The sequence below is a fragment of the Odocoileus virginianus genome, chromosome 23, assembly GCF_023699985.2.
Source record: "Odocoileus virginianus isolate 20LAN1187 ecotype Illinois chromosome 23, Ovbor_1.2, whole genome shotgun sequence".
Classification (NCBI taxonomy): Eukaryota; Metazoa; Chordata; class Mammalia; order Artiodactyla; family Cervidae; genus Odocoileus; species Odocoileus virginianus.
Window position 1 is genome coordinate 17,951,011 of NC_069696.1, and position 17,876 is coordinate 17,968,886.

General features: G+C 38.3%; 1 protein-coding gene across 3 annotated transcripts in view; it reads right to left on the reverse strand.

Moving 5' to 3' along the window:
* The window catches only part of LRP6 (LDL receptor related protein 6), a 170,099-nt gene that overhangs the window by 45,173 nt on the left and 107,050 nt on the right, over window positions 1–17,876 (reverse strand). For all 3 annotated transcript variants that reach the window (XM_070453635.1, XM_020882707.2, XM_020882706.2), the window contains 5 exons: window positions 7,997–8,213; window positions 5,575–5,864; window positions 3,835–4,061; window positions 1,246–1,430; window positions 280–606 (listed from right to left, as the gene is read on the reverse strand). In XM_070453635.1, the coding sequence (XP_070309736.1) occupies window positions 280–606; window positions 1,246–1,430; window positions 3,835–4,061; window positions 5,575–5,864; window positions 7,997–8,213 (1,246 nt within the window). The remainder of the gene's footprint in view (window positions 1–279; window positions 607–1,245; window positions 1,431–3,834; window positions 4,062–5,574; window positions 5,865–7,996; window positions 8,214–17,876) is intronic.

Here is a 17,876-nt window from a genome sequence, read left to right on the forward strand (position 1 = left end):
AAGCTATGCAAATTTTGCTATTCATATTTAATCCCCAAGGATAAAATACTTACTTTTCCTATAATATCAATTTTTCCATAACATCAACCAGTTATCATAGAACAAAAATAACAAAAACTTGCACTTTTTCACTTTTAGTCCTTCCCTTTTATACAAACAAATGATCAACTCTGGACTTTGACAACTTCTCACTCTAGAAAGAATATGAACTACAGTGTTTTCAAAAGTCTGCTTCTTCTTCTAACTTAAGTTTGCATTGAGGGGGGGAATGCAGCTTACCACTGCAAGTCCTGTTGTCAGCATTCAGAGAGTAGTGGGCAGGGCATCCACAAACGAAACCTCCGACTGGCACAGCCAAGCAGAGGTGGGAGCAGTGCCCGTTGCTGGAAGCACACTCGTTCCATCCTGCCTGCCGTGAGGAGTGAAACACGAGGATGTCCATCACATAATCCAAGTGGCCTTGAATGATGGTGCGGTTTTGGCCACTGGTTTTGTTGGCACGCTCAATGCTGCGTCGGCTCCAGTCCGTCCAGTAGATGTAATCTTGGTACTGAGTTAAGCCAAAAGGATGAGGCAAATCATCTGCTATAACTTCACGGTTGAGTCCTATTTTCAGAAAGGCAGCAGACAGGGGAGACGCAGAAAGATGTAATACGTGAGAAAGTGAGAGTCTTGTTGGCAAAGAAAAAGAAAAGGCAACATTTAAAACATTACTTTTGTAAGCAATTTAAAGTAGAAGAATTCCTTCAAAAGCAATTCTTAAACCAGACAAGTCTTCTGAAATCAATCCATCTGCAGTCTGAACCCATACCTCAAACTAATATTTTTTTTGTTCTAAAAATCACTGAGTTTGTTTAAACTCCTGTAGATGGTCTATTTTGATTGTGGTCTTATTTTCCCTCCATAAAGGTCTACAGTTCAACTCTTTTTCCTTCCATAAAAAGATGGAAATGTATATATTGTATTTTACTGCTACAAAAAGTCACTTCAGAAATATCCAGGGAGTTATAAATTTCATTATAAGCCCAACAGTAATGAAATTCCACATATTAAAGAGATATGAATCCAAGTACTTGGCCCACTATTAATAAATAGGATACAATGTGAGACAGAGGATGAACCTAGACATTCATATGAAGTTTTATAAACTGCATCATATCTAATCTATGGTAAACAGCAGCCACTGATTTTTGCACGGAAAGGATTATATACTATCTCTCTGAACAAAAAAAGAATAGAGCTTACCAAGCATATTTGAAGACTCTATTAAGTTGGTGTCCAGGTCTGTCCAATAAAGCCTCCTTTTAGCATAATCAATAGTTAGGCCGTTTGCTCGTCCCACATTTGGAACTAGTGTAGTACGTTCACTTCCATCCATGGCAGCTCTGTCTATCTTAGGTTTTCCACCCCATTCAGTCCAATACATAAATCTAAATTCAAACCAATGGATATTTAACATTTCACTTTTGATTATTTGGGAGAAAGGATCATATTTATGTACTGAAAGTTAGAGTAACTAAGTAAATTTAAAGAAAATATACACTAAATCAAGGAAACTGGCAAAGCAAAATCATAGCTATTAATTTTTTCAATTACATTGGCAGTCTCAACTAAATATTTTTTCTCATATCCTAAAAAGGAAGTGAGTCAGCTTTCCTTAGTGTTTCCAATGAATCTGTTCCATCCAAAACCTAGGAATTGGAAACAAACCCATGGTTTCCTTACTGCAGCACTTGCATTTATAAAACTAATATTCAAGAAGAAGATAGCAAAGGATTAAAGCACTAGTCTCAGAATTTGACTCACTTCAGAACAAAATACATGTATTTCTGAAGACGAGTAATTAGAGTTTCTAAATTTTTAAAACTTACTTTCTGATTTGTGTAAATCACTCTCCCAAAAACCAAGCTGCAGCAGTACATCAAAGGGACAACTTAACAACTGTGAACTGAAGTTTAAAAGGAAAGTTTCAAATGCATTTGGTCACACTGTCCGAGGTAGCACACTACCGAATCACACACATCCCTTAGTGTATCAGCCGAGTAATGAACACTACTACTACAGTCCCTGTGAATGTACTCTTTTGGGTTTTTCACGTTAACTGGAGAGCAGCCGCACAGTACAGACTTTTGCAGAAGAGGAGGACAAGGCCCTACAAAAAGTGCAACTGATCTGTCTAATGTCTTCAAGCCAGTCATATGGCAGAGCTAGAACTAGAAGGTAATTCTCAGCCAAATGCCTTTTGGACTGAACCAGCAGTGCTAGTTTCAAGACACTCTGAATACTGGGTCTAGGAAAGTTCTCCGCATGCCACGTCTCATCAACTACCCAAACGAGACATTCACTCATCAGTCCATGAGCTGATGGTTGACTTGGTAGCAATGTATAAACACACTTTTCTGAAAACTCAAGTTGCCTTGGGCTTTGTTTGCATTTGTACTTGTCAGCTAACAGGCACGAGTACATCCCAAGAGCCAAAGAGAAAACAACTGTGGGAGAAATATCACAGTTGCCAGCAGCCACGTAAACTAGAGTCGGTTCCCAACTACTAAATTTATCTGTCTGGTAACTAATACCTAGAGTAAAAATCACCATAGACCAATCACAACATGTCAGCATAGAGATGGTGCCTTTGGTATGACTTTCTAACTACATGGCCAGCAAGCTAACCATGGAATTGACTGATTCAGGGAAACAACTTTTCAATATAGCCATGGTCAATGTGCTGATATGTTTACAAGGTTAACTTCTGCTTTTTAAAATGGAGTTATTCTTCAAAATTCAGTTTTCTTACATGATGGGTTTTTGTTGTTGTTGTTCAGTCGCCCAGTTGTGTCCGATTCTTTTGACCCCATGGACTGCAGCACACCAGGCCTCCCAGTCCCTTATCATTTCCCAGAGTTTGCCCAAGTTCATGTTCAGTGCATCAGGGATGCCATCCAGCCATCTCATCCTCTGGCACCCTCCTCTCCCTCTGCCCACAGTTTTTCCCAGCATCAGGGACTTTTCCAATGAGTCAGCTCTTCACATCAGATGACCAAAATACTGGAGCTTCAGCTTTAGCATCAGTCATTACAATGAGTATTCAGGGTTGATTTCCCTTAAGATTGACTGGTTTGATCTTGCTATCCAAGGGACTTTCAGGAATCTTCTCCAGCACCACAGTTTGAAGGCATCAATTCTTTGGCATTTTGCCTTCTTTACAGTCCAGCTCTCACAACCATACATGACCACTGGGAAGACCGTAGCCTTGACTATACAGTTCTTTTTTTAAAACTTGCTAAATCATGTAAGAAGGACCATCTACCCTTGAAAAACATGTCATGTTGTAAATAAATTTATCAGAAAGTTCACTGTTTAATATCAAAGTTTCTCCAAGTTTATAATAATAACTAATTATCCCTTTTTGAATTAATGAACATTCTAAAGTAGAGCTTTTTAATGTAGTTATTTCTTAGCTCACATTATCTCAGTGGGTTTATTTTCACAGGTTTAGAATCTGGTATAACTTGGGAGAGAGTGCAAGCAAACAGACTTCATGACACCTTTCAAAAGGCTGTGTACTTAGCATATAAATACAATCATTAGTATTTCATTACTAACCCATTTCACTAATTTTTAGTCACCTAATGCTAATAATGACAAAAGTAAAATTCAGCTAATTATTAATTCTAAATCAGTGAAATCTCAACTAATGATTTTAAGATAAAACCTATCTATGATTTACCTGTCAGCTTCCTAATAAGCATGATTTAAAGACATCAAGAATATAATCCATAACTAGGCCATGCGCAATACAGTTGTTGCAAAGAATGCATATGAAAAGCTGCTTACCCTTCAGCGGGGTCCAACGCAAGAGCTCTGGGACTATCTAGGTCTTTCCACACCAAAACTTGCCGGTGCTGCCCATCCAACTTTGACACCTCAATTCGATTGGTTCCCGTGTCTGCCCAGTACAAGTTCTTCCCAAGCCAGTCTACGGCCATGCCTTCCGGATAATCTAAGCCAAATTCTACCACGTGTTCCAGGGCACTGCCATTCATAAAGGCTCTGCTGATGGTCTGCAGAAATAAGATTAACAACATTGTCACAGGGCTTAGATACAAAACCCTAAGGTTTTAAGGGAAGATACAGAAGAGCCAAAGGCACAGTTTCTCAATACAATTTCACATATTTTATGAGCACAGTAAAAAAAAAAAAAAAAAAGACGTCAACCTCCAATGAACACAACCGCAACCTCAAGTTTCACTGTCAATTCAGGGAGAAATTTTTCAAAGTCTTAATAATCAGAAATTTATTCTAGGAAAACAGTGGAGTGACTATTCTTGTAAAACGTATTAGTAATCAAGTGAAAAAGATGTGACCAGAGTATTGTAGACTTTTAACTGGTAGTCAGTTGCCTGACTTTCAGCTTCCTGACTTCCAACCTGGTGGCGCAGATGGTAAAGAATCTGCCTGCATTGCAAGGGGCCCAGGTTTGGTCTCTAGGATGGGAAGATCCCATGAAGAAGGAAATAGCAACTCACTCCAGTCTTTTTGCCTGGAGAATCCCATGGACAGAGGAGCCTGGTGGGCTACAGTCTATGGGGTTGCAAAGAATCAGACACGACTGAGCGACTAACAAACACACAGCTTCCTAAAGGTGCTTGAGAGTATGCAAAGTCATTGCATCAACTGAGGAAGAGCTCAACAACCTGACACCTTATAAAATGCATATGACACTAATCATATCATTACCACTGTAGCTATGAATCCCCTAAAAATTAAAATAGTCATAATTCGAGCTACTAATAATAGCTCCTACTGCATGGAAAGTGCCATCCTAAGTGTTTGGTGTACATATATTTTCTCATTTAATGCTCACAAAAGCACTGCAAGATAGGCATTATCTCTGCTTTCAAGATGAGGAAACTCACAAGCCCACACAATAAAGCATTTATTTACTCACTCATTTAACAGATTTTACTGACCACCATTACAGTCTAACTCTGGCTCTAATACGATTTTTGCATATTAGACAAAGTTTTACATAAGCTACCTAAAACAGGTCCAAAAGAATCTGGAAGAAGGAAGAATTATGCTCTAGATTCTCTGGTCAAGAGCCCCTCCTTACTGACTCAGTAACCTTGTCAATTTATTCTAGGGATGGGAGGGGCAGGGGAGAGAAGGTACGCAATAACTCATAATTGGCATTTTCTACCTCAGTCAGGTGTCAAAAAAAAATTTTTTTAATAAACTAAGAGTCAAGTCTCTATAAGCCATTTATGTGAAGAATACAGTGCTTACTCTCTAGCTGAGGAAAATGTCACTTATGTATTCAAATAGAATGAAAGAGAGGAAGATTATGTCTTGCAGATTTAGAATACTCAAACTATCTTGCACTAAAAACACTAGAGATACTTAACAAAATACTGAATGGGCCTTCTCCTTGGCTTCCTTTAAAATGTTAAGGGTTTTTTATTGAACTCTCGCCCATTAAGTAATGAAGGAAGCTGGTAACAGCATGAAGACTCAGAAAATCTTGAAGCTCTCCCCACTAGTCCCCAGTTCTAATATTCCAATTCTTTGGCTAACCTTGAGTGATATGTCAGTCCAGTAAATCCGGTTGTCTGTCACGTCAAAATCCAAAGCAGAAGCTTCTTTGACACCAGTGAGTGGAATGGCCACGTTATTATTATTAGTTTCCAACGAAATTCTCCTGATGTCAGCTCTTCGTGAAAACAGAAGGAAAGCCTCTGGGACAATGCAGGTCTTCATGTCACTGATGAGTTCAAAGCCAATGGGGCAGGCACAGCGAAGGCCCTGGGGTCTATAGAGGCAGAGATGGCTACATCCCCCATTATCCTCAGCACAGGGGTTGGAACCTAAAATACAAATTCATTATAAAAGGACACACAATAGACATAATCAACACATTTTCAATTTAAATGACTAGGCATCTCCTTGACAAAGAACTAGGATTGTATCTGTCCCCAAATGTAAAGTTTCAGTTCTAATCTCACAAACAAGCATTATGAGGATTAACAGGGAATGAAAGGCCAGAACACTGGTGCAGACCTGTAGTCCCAGCTACGCCAGAGGCTGAGCAGGATGGTTCCAGCCCAGGAATTCTGACTGGAGCTGTACTAGGCTGACTGGGTGTCTGACTAAATTGGTGGCAGTATGGTGATGTCCCAGGAGTGGTGAATTGGCCCAAGCTGAAAATGGAGCAGGTCAGGAAACAACAGCTGGAACTGGACATGGAACAACAGAATGGTTCCAAATAGGAAAAGGAGTACGTCAAGGCTGTATATAGTCACCCTGCTTATTTAACTTATATGCAGAGTACATCATGAGAAACAATGGGCTGGAGGAAGCAGAAGCTGTAATCAAGATTGCCAGGAGAAATATCCATAACCTCAGATATAAGATGACACCACCCTTATGGCAGAAAGGGAAGAAGAACTAAAGGGCCTCTTGATGAAAGTGATAGAGGAGAGTGAAAAAGTTGGCTTAAAGCTCAACATTCAGAAAACTAAGATTATGGCATCCGGTCCCATCACTTCAGGGCAAATAGAAGGGGAAACAGTAGAAAGAATGGCTGACTTTATTTTTCTGGGCTCCAAAATCACTGCAGATGGTGACTGCAGCCTTGAAATTAAAAGATGCTTACTCCTTGGAAGGAAAGTTATGACCAACCTAAACAGCATATTAAAAAGCTGAGACAACACTTTGTCAACAAAGGTCTGTCCAGTCAATACTATGGTTTTTCCAGTGGTCATGTATGGATGTGAGAGCTGGACTATAAAGAAAGCTGAGTGCCGAAGAGTTGATGCTTTTGAACTGTGGTGTTGGAGATGACTCTTGAGAGTCCCTTGGACTGCAAGGAGATCCACCCAGTCCAACCTAAAGAAGTGTTCATTCAGTCCTGGCTGTTCATTGGAAGGACTGATGTTGAAGCTGAAACTCCAATACTTTGGCCACCTGATGTGACGAGCTGACTCATTGGAAAAGACCTGATGCTGGGAAAGATTGAAGGCGGGAGGAGAAGGGGACGACAGAAGATGAGATGGTTGGATGGCATCACCGACTCAATAGACATGAGTTTGAGTAAACTCCAGTAGTTGGTGATGGACAGGGAGGCCTGGCGTGCTGCAGTTCATGGGGTCACAGAGAGTCGGACACGACTGAGTGACTGAACTGAAAACAGAGCAGGTCAAAACTCTCATGCTGATCAACTGGGAATAAGCATATGACAAAATTACTTTCCTGTGTACCCAAAGGAAGCTTTAAGCAAACTGCATTATTCATACAACAGAAGTTCTTTTTCTGACAGAGTGTGTGGGTGTTAAGTTTAGCCCTTCAATTCAAACTATGCAGCCAGTATTGAACCAACATTTAAAGGTCCATCCCTGCCAATCGATCCAATGACTTGAGTTCTCATTTGTCCCTGGGTAAACACCTTTAAAGAAACTTCTTGATTCAAAAATTATTCATGGATGCCTAAATGGTACCCAGCACTGGGTCATCCACAAGTATCACTGAACTTGGCGATACGCTGAAAACTGGTCTGGAGGTTTCAGGAACCAGAAGAAAGTGATTTGGAGTATTTTTTCCTGGGACGTTTATCTGGGTTTGACGGTGGGAAGTGGAAGAAAGTTGACTGATACACCCTTGGAAAGAAGGTAATTGTCTAAAAACTGTTCACTGTCTTCCTTGACTTAGCCACTATGAAACACCATGGGCTATGAAGTAAAAGGCAACAAATTTTTAAGAAAAACATAAAATGTACTTGTACCACAAAGAATATATTAACTTTGTGAGTTTCAACAAATTAAATAATCTCCTTAAAAGAGGAAAAAAAAAAAAAGGTCCATTTCTCATTACAGAAGGCTTAACAGACGATTTTTACATCCTGTCAAAACATCAACAATTGACACTGCTGACTTTATAAGCTGCTAACTGTATCTTTTCTCATTCCTGGTTCATCCTCTAAGAGCGCTGTGGAATTACCTACCAATGACTCGATGAACATTTGTGGCCTTCAGGCCCATGAGGTCAGGGAGCTGATCTATGATGACCTCCCGCTCTGCACTGCGTTTGTGCACTCTTTCGATGCTCCGCCTCTGCCAGTCAGTCCAGTAGACATAGTCACCCAACAAGGTAAACCCAAATATGTGGGGGATTTTGTCTTCCACGAGCACTCGTCTCCCAGTTCCATCGGTATTCATAACCTTCAAGTTTAAGTTTAAAGAGAAGGAAGAGGAAAAGATGTGTACTTATTCTTCATATATATGTAAAAAACGACAAAAACCAACCATGCTTTCATCAAAATCCAAGAGATCTTAGTTATTTCTATTACAATGCTTTCACAAAATGAAAATATGCTGATTTAATAAGAATGATTTCAAAGACTCAATATAGGCTTATATTTAACTTCTATTTCTCCATTCTCTTATTAACCTTCCTTCTAAAAATTCTGACATTAGATTTAGTATGCATCTCCTATATTAAATGACCAAATAAAAATTAAAAGTACAATATTATCACCTTAAGTTTGCTTGTCCATCTGTCTTCAAATTAGTGTACCTTTGCACACATCATGCCAGTATATATTTTGTTTTATGACACATTTTATTTTATCCTGAAAGTTTTGCTTTTTTAATATCTGAGGAAACAGATTCAAATAAGGTCACAGCTTGTAAATAGAATTGATGTCTTTTTTAGGACTCCTTCTGCTTAGTATGTTTTTTATTTCACTGTTGGAAGATTTTTTTTAAACTACACGTAACAGGATTATCAATAATCTCTCAGTCCTCTAAGGTTCTAATCACAAAACTGTCAGGTGGCTGACACTCTAGATACTCTCTCCACAACTAAGGTTCGAGTAACTAGGCTGTATCTACAGTAACATGATTAAATTCACCCTGACACTGCCATTACAACAGAAGCAATTTCTCTAGAAGTGGCAAAGGCATCTAACCTGTCTCTGACACCACAGAAACACATACTAATCTTCGGTTCTAAAAGACAGGAAGTCTTCCAAAGCACCAACTTTCAAGTTCCCAAATGAGAACATTTCTACCATTTAAAGTGGCCTGGGGGGAAAAAAATAAAATAAAATAAAAATGAAATAAAAATAAATAAAGTGGCCTGGGGGATCTCCCTGGTAGTCCTCTGGCTAAGATTATGATCTCCCAAATAAGGTGACCTGGATTCAATCCCTGGTCAGGGAACTAAATTCCACATGCTTCAACTAAAAATCCCATTAGAAACAACTAAGACTCAGTGCAGCCAAACAAATAAATAAATAAATATTTTTCTTTAAAAAGTAGTCTAGGTGCCAGGCAAATCAGCCTTCAGAAATGTGGCTAAAAACCTGTACATATAAACATCTGCCACCCACTCACCTAAAAAGAAGTATCAGGTATAATCTTAGGCAAGTACTAATTTTTTATCCGTAAACTATATTCCATGTAAATCAATACTATGACACCTAGATGGAATGACAAGCAAATACTATCTTTCTCTCTCCTCTCTAAAAATTTTAAAATACTTGCTGACCTTTCCAAAACAGCCAACTCTTTGAAATAAAATATTTAAAAACTGAGCAAAATCGTGCTATATCCTTATATCTTCAACTGCAAATATTGATTTATATCTGATGGAAGAGAGATTGTTAGTTAAATGTTCGTATCTGATACAACAGGACTTCTATTAATCCAACTGAATAAATCTGTCTTTAAACAGAATGTTTCTAAAAGTAAAAAAACAGTTCAAAATAATCAACTACTATTCCAACCCTTAATATTAAACACTTTTTAAGGTTAATAACTTCTCCTTAATTTGAGACATGAGTTTAGATTTTTTTATATTCATATTTTCCTGCAACAGACCAATCCTAGATATATTTCATTATGTCTATGGTTTATCTTGAAGTTATTTTGGTGTTTAATAAAAGTAAAATGACTAAGTGGTCACTTTACTGAAGAGAGAACACAGGCTGATAATCTGTTTACTTATCTAACTAGAAAGTCATCTCAAGAAAACCAGGAACCTAATTCATCTACTTCCTATTACATCGTTCATAGCTACGATTAAGAGTCTGATGAAGAACTCAATGAATATTTTTAAAACAATTTTTAAAAGGAAAGCAGTTTCCTAAGACACTCAAGAAACCTTCTTAAAAATGGAAATGAAAATGTATAGTTCTCATCCTCAGACCCTAGTTTGGCCATGTGCATGAATAAATATTATCCTTGCTCAAATTTTAAATTCATATAAAAATGCACACTACCGTCTACTTTTGGAGAATGAACGTATTCCTGATTCCCTCCTATAACCAGAGCTCCAAGAAAGAATTTCTGGCCCCATTTTACTACTTACTGCCTGGAAACTCTGATCAGGGTGAAAATCTTTCCTATATAGGATCTAATTTTAAAAAAGACTAGCATTTTGAAGGAAGGCTTATGCATGTGTATTTAAAAGAAGTATATGTGAAATTTTATAGATTTTAATAGAGTATATTAGCATATTTTTTGTTGTTTAGTCACTAGGTTATGTCTGACTCTTTGCGACCCCGCCAAGTTCCTCTGTCCATGGGATTATCCAGGCAAGAATACTGGAGTGGACTGCCATTTCCTTCTCCAGGGGATCTTCCCAACCCAGGGATCGAACAGTGTCTCCTGCAATGGCAGGCGGATTCCTCACCGCTGAGCCACCAGGGAAGCCCTATTAAGATACTAAAAAACATAATTTAGAATAATCTTCATTGTAGGTAGGAGAAACTTATTTTAAAACTTGGTCTTTTTGCTTTCATCATAATATGGAGATTATCTCTTGACTCTGGTATCTTCCTCTACTCTCCTTACAAGAATTTCCTCCCAATACTATTTCCTTCCTTACCAGTAGCTCCAATTTCTCCCTCTCTATAAAGTCCTTCTTTTTTGCCTTTAACACAACAGTTTCCACCATCTTAGAAAGACATTTAAAAGCCGAAAGATTCCATTTTTATTCTTTGACAGTGATCTGTAACTGCTGCCTCCACCTAACACCACTCAGTCCCTTCACTTCCTACAACCAACTGACAACCTGTGACTCAAAGTAGCTACAGAAAACGATCAATGACTACTTCCTTGTTTTTCTCATCTTAACGTTTGCCTCTTTTGACTCACTGAAACCCTACACTGTGTTTTCATGGCAGGGATCTGATGCTACTTCTTTTTCTATACAAAGACTGTTTTCTATCTCTTCATTTCACTGGTTCCTCTTTCCTTTTTCAAACCTGGCTGGGTATTTTCCAAGATTTCCTGAGTTGTTCTTTGTAAAACATCATTTAACAAGCCTATCAAGTCTTATGCCTTTACTATTACCTTCTGCAGAAAAATCACAAATATGGCAAGCTCTGGTCTAAGGTCTCATTAGTCTCTGCTGCAGTATTTCCAAAGGCATCTCCCAGAAAATGTACTGTTACCTCACCCAAAATGTCATATACGGAACAGGAAACCTATCTCCTCCATTAGGGGCAGGAGTTCATCATCCTATTAGATAGCATCTAACACAGACTGCTGAATAGTCTATACTATAGAACCCTAAAGTAATAGTTTCTTATAAGTGTACAGTACATTAAGACATGTTTGATTTTACTTTATTCCTAGATTCAGTATTATCTTGCATCAGCTATTTTACTTTTAATAAATTAACACTAATTTTGCTGATTACTATGCTCAAATACTGACCTTCATGTTAAAATTTACTTGCTGATCTAAATGCATACACCAGTTGCCCAATACTGAACTTGTTTTTAAAAATAAAACCTAAATTTCTACTTCAAAAATACTACAATATTAACCAACTCTCCTTTTTCAGTTATGTGTCCTGCAACACTCCTGATGGTTTATTTTGATAAATTAACAAATTAAACATAAGATAGCTGATTAAATATGAATTCAGATAACAGGCAAAGAATAAAACTGAAAATCACAGTGAGAAATATAACAAAGAAACAATTCCAAAAGATTCTCCTGGTTCACAAAACCCAGCATTTTCTCTTTAGTATTTACTCTTCATTCTTTTGCTCTCTAAAAACCTCTTATGGGGAAATTCACTGGTGATCCAGAGGTTAGGACTCTGCTTCCACTTCAGGGGGCACAGGTTCAATACTTGGTTGGGGAACTAAGATCCCCCGCACGCCTCATGACTCAGCCAAATGCAACAAAACAGAACATCTCTTATGATTATCTAACAATACTCTGGCAGAATTCAACAGATTTGGATTTTAAATATAAACTCTATGCAATTTCTCACACAAAAAACAGGAGAACATATCATGCCAAATTATTTAATGAATAAAGAATGTTTACTTATTAGCACAGTATCAGATGTGTAGTAGATGTTTACTAAATGCTGTTTTCCCCCTTTGTTGTTTTTAGTAAAATGCTTTAGTCCCTAAGTAAATAACTAAACTTAAATGACTACATTTAATTTAGCAAAATATAGCACTTCAAAATAAAAATTAATAAATAAATATAAAAGGATATGCGGAAATAAAAAACCAAACCATCACACACTTTTTTAAACAGAATAAAAGCAACAGAGACCTTTCTGTATCCTGGCAACTAGTAGGAAACTGCAAGGCTGCAGCCTTATTCTCATTTCTAACACCCATTTTTACTGTTTGCTTATGCAACTTAGATGCATATTAACTAAAACAGTAAGCACAAAGGAGCAAACAGTTGGACAATTTAATTGGAATATACTTTTGCTGTTCTATCAGACCCTCACTTCAATCCCCAGAATCAATGACCATACTTACTAAAAGCAAATCACATGAAAAACATCATGAATGCTGAGAAGTTTACAAGAGGGCCCCTTCTAGCTAAGGGTTACAATCCAATTGAGGAGGTAATCTACATTTATATTAAAACCACACACATACACCCTTCTCTGGTCTACAGCTAAAAACAGAAAAAACTTGAGCAAGAAGTAGCAGTTCAAATCCACCTTCAAGAATTAGAAGAATTTTGACAAAGAAACAAAGAAAATGATTTTTCAGAATAAAAAAAGGAACACACGTTAAGACACAGTCCAGAATGTCTTGTCTGACTAAAAGAAGCGCTTTGAGGTAAAAAGAATACAAGAGGGACTCAAAGAGCCAGCTTCAGGTAGATATTACCTGATAGCCAGATATGAAATTCCAGGTAAGAAAAACTATAGAAAACAAGACACTTATGAAAGCCACTTTAAGGAGAGTGACATAACAGCTGTGTTCAGGAAGACCTCATGTACCTCTATCACTGTGTCCTGACTGTGCTGAAGAGAGCTATCTCAAATGCAGGATTATGGTTAATAGGGCATTCCTAGTGGCTCAATAGTAAAGAATTTGCTTGCCAATGCAGGAGACAAGGGTTCAATCCCTGGTCCAGAACCCCACATGCCACAGAGCCGCGAAGCCCATGCACCACAACTCTGGAGCCTGTGCTCTAGAGCCCATGCGCCCCAATTACTGAAGCCGGTGCGCCCTAGAGCCCATGTTCCACAGAGAAGGCACCACAATGAGAGGCCTGCGCACCGCACCTGGAGAGTGGGCCACGCTCATCACAACAGGAGAAAAGCCTGAGCAGCAACAAAGACCCAGCACAGCCCCCTCCCCCAAAATTAAGTATTACAGTTAATAAAATATTTTCAATTCTCATGGGATGATAATGTGTCTGTGTGTGCGGGTCTGACTCTTTGCGATTCCATGGCCCACCAGGCTCCCCCCGTCCATGGGATTTCCCAGGCAACAAAACTGGAGTGGGTGGTCGTTTCCTTCTCCAGGGGCTCGTCCCCACCCAGGGATCAAATCCAAGTCTCCTGTATTGGCAGGCAGATTCTTTACCACTCTGCCACCTAGGAAACCACAGAATAATAGAGGTTCAAAAATATCCCTTTTCTGAAAGCGTTGGGGTTAATTAGCCCTGTTTTTTCTTGAAATATAGAAAGGTTAACACAATGCATACTGCATATCACCTCTATCTGGGTCCGGGGCAACACTTCATTGCCAAGCATGACAATATTTTTGCTGAAAGACATACACATATTCCCACAAAGGGGCATAAACAGAGACTACAATTAGTCTTACACTGCTTCAAGTCAGGGTCGTTACCAACTGAATTAACAAAAACAATTTTCGGTTTAGAGAGCTTTTTAAATTTCAGAACTGCACATAAGGACTGCAGGTTAGGAGTGCTTTGCTGACCTTTACACTGATCCCCTGACAAAACCGGGGCTTAGATCAGTGTTAATGCTGCTCTAAGTGCAAGCAAGGGTCTCAGAAAAAAGAAAAAAACATGCAAAGGACATGCTTAAATGGTAAGGTAACTTTTAGCAACATCTGGCAAAACAACAACAAATGATAATCTTTAGAACAGCAGAGTCCAAGGACTCAAATACAGTTCCCTAAAAGCCACAGCTAAGGATTCTATACAGTTTTGCACACTGGAATATTAGTACCTTGGCTAATTAGTACCTTAGCTATTCCTTCTTCTCTCACTTGAAAGGCAAAACTAAAAGTCTTTTTTTTTTGGGGGGGGGGGGGTGGCGGGGGGGGGGCAAGGGGATAGTGGAGTAAATACAGTACACACTTAAAGCTAGATATAGCATCTCTATTTCAAATTCAACTATGTAACTAAGATATGCTAAAGACACTTTCAATGTAACTTTTTAAGAACACCTGTCCCCTTAACTATCTTCCCATTCTTGACTGCTGCAGCTTCTTACAACAGAGTTGAGTCTAAAATAGTGCTGTCCGAACAAAGTATAACACAAGTCACAAATGTGAGTCCTGTGTAATTTAAAATTTTCTAGAAGCCAGATGTTTTTTAAGTTTAAAAATAGATATACTTAATTTATTCAAATATATCCAAAATATTTTTACTTCAAAATGTAATCTTTAGAACTGTATTGCTGAGATTTTAATACTAAGATTTACAGTCTTCTCAGTATGCATTTAACCTTTAAGCATCTCAATTCAGAGTAACTGCACTGTAGGTGCTCTGCGGACATATGTGGCCACTGACTACCACAGTGGACTGTGCAGGATTAGAATTTAATGGTGGTGACTATACAGCCCACAACAAAGTTAATTTAATCCTGTTTTACATTGGACCTCCATCCCCTCTCAAACCTGCCTGCCACCTTCGAGGCTGCCCTAGACTCACAGGCTCAGTAGAACCACAAACAAATGTTTTCCATTTGAGCTTTTTTCCCTCTCCAGCTAAACTAAATTCTAATACAGGTTAAAATTACTTCAAAAAGTGGCTTCTCATGAAAAGAATGAACAAAACTCTACTTGTTTCATCCTTTATCACATTTGCAAGTTTACATTTCAAAGTACCAGCCGAGATTTGTTAAGAATAAGGACAAAGGCCTGATTTCATTTCTTTTTGGTTATCTCAAAATAGAAGTATTAAAACCACATTTATATTAATCAGATTACTGCAGATGGTGATTGCAGCCGTGAAATTAAAAGATGTTTACTCCTTGGAAGGAAAGTTATGACCAACCTAGACAACATATTAAAGAGCAGAGACAACACTTTGTCAACAAACGTGAGTCCAGTCAACGCTATGGTTTTTCCAGTGGTCATGTATAGATGTGAGAGTTGGACTACAAAGAAAGCTGAGTGCTGAAGAATTGATGCTTTTGAACTGTGGTGTTGGAGATGACTTGAGAGTCCCTTGGACTGCAAGGAGATCCAACCAGTCCATCCTAAAGGAGATCAGTCCTGGGTGTTCATTGGAAGGACTGATGTTGAAGCTGAAACTCCAATACTTTGGCCACCTGATGTGACGAGCTGACTCATTGGAAAAGACCCTGATGCTGGGAAAGACTGAAGGCAGGAGGAGAAGGGGACAGCAGAGGATGAGATGGTTGGATGGCATCACCAACTCCATGGACATGGGTTTGTGTGGACTCTGGGAGTTGGTGAGGACAGAGAGGCCTGGCGTGCTGCAGTTCATGGGGTCGCAAAGAGTCGGACACAACTGAGCGACTGAACTGAACTGAACCTGCCATTACATTTATATCTGCCATCACCAAGGAGATGGGGAGAGCCTAGAGCTCTCTCACCAGGAGAAGCTGGGTGGTTCCTGAGTATTTTTACTCCACTTTACTATGTGCCTGAAATTTTCCATAAGTAAAAAAAAAAAAAAAGAAAAAATGGAGGTAAGATAATAGTCCAAGGGCATGTGAATAATGATAATAATAGTTATTAATAAATGCTATCATTTTTGTTATTCATATGATGTAGAAAGCAATTTACAAGAATAGTCTGAAGAGATTAAGATCAAAAGTTTAAACAAAACGTGGCTGTGGGACCTCACAGCTAAAGAACTATGTATTTCCCCTTACACTGAGTCTAAGGATTACTTTGTGAAATCTGTTTCCTTCCATTACTTTTGCAGAGTTGACACTTCTTAGCAAACTGGCTTGTACCCTAAACATTTATCAACCACACAATCTCTCTTCTAGGCAAAAGCAACACAGTAACACAAGAACATGTTGCTCTGTCTCAAAGAAAATTACTGTTACATTCTCATACCCAAGGAGTAACAGTTTTGGACAGGTTACTAGGTTTGTAAATACCATTTTAAGCCTCTTTATGTTTAAAATAACAACCCAAATCCTGGTAAAAGACTGCTTGTACACTGTGAACCCAGAACAAATGCACCATTTTAGCCGATTCCAAAAGATTACCCTTATGCTTTAAAAGTTGAGCCAACACTAATTAAATCTTCTGGCAACTCTTGAGGTTGTGCTTCATCATATTACCTCAGAGTGGTTTAATTAAACTGAAATTAGGCTTCTGTCACTCCTAAAATCTACCTCCAAATCTGAACCAGAGTCTCCAGTGGTTTCAGCTGCTTCAACCGCATTGTGGTACGGATTTAACATTCTGAGGCATTCCCAAATATTACAAACCACACTTAGAACACGGACTACAACAAGAAACAGATGTGGGTTAACCAGAACATTATCTTCACAGATAGGAGGTAATGGCAAACCTTCTGTAGACATGACATCCGTTTTTGAGCAGTTTCGTCAGCTCATTAAATGTCAACACAGGATTACCATCTTGGAATGCAGCCAGTCTGCTACCAAACTTGCTGCTATGCAACTTCTCTTGACTAGACATGTTCAAGAAATAGATGACAACAGGACAATCAGGCACCCATCATGAAATGAACTGAGAATACTATCAAGTTCCAAAAGAAAATTCAAACAAACCATTCCTTTTATAAAAGTCCAGCCAATATTCAAAACAAGCAGTGAATTATTAGTTTATATATTACATATATAAACAATTAGATGTTGCATATATTAACATATAATTAATATATAATTATACATATATATGACAAATAGGTATCATTGGGACTGATTCATATACTCTATAGGGTATAAAGTATAATTTCACAGAAATGGCCTTTTTGAAAACAGAAGACAGTATATATTGATGGCAATAACATTTCAGTCATGCAGAATCTCACTGGAGTGAGAAGTGAAGAGAACACTTTGCACCCAGTAGGGGAAACAGAGGGATACTCTACATCTGTTTAAGAGAGCAGTAAGAGCAAATTCAGTGCTGCATTTAAAGACTTTAACCTACTTCAAGACATTTCATGTCTGAGTAAATACAAGTGATTTTCAATACGGAAAAAGAAAGTGTCACACTTGCACTAGGTAGTTTTATAGTATTTTTACAAGGAGTCATGTTTAGAATACCAAACATTTGCAGTTACTATGCTCTTTTTACAGACAAGAGCTACAAATTGCTATTGTGACCAAAGCATTCTAAAACAAGAATTACTCAGCAAAACTATAAAATTGAGAACAGATGTTCAACTGAAGGTATT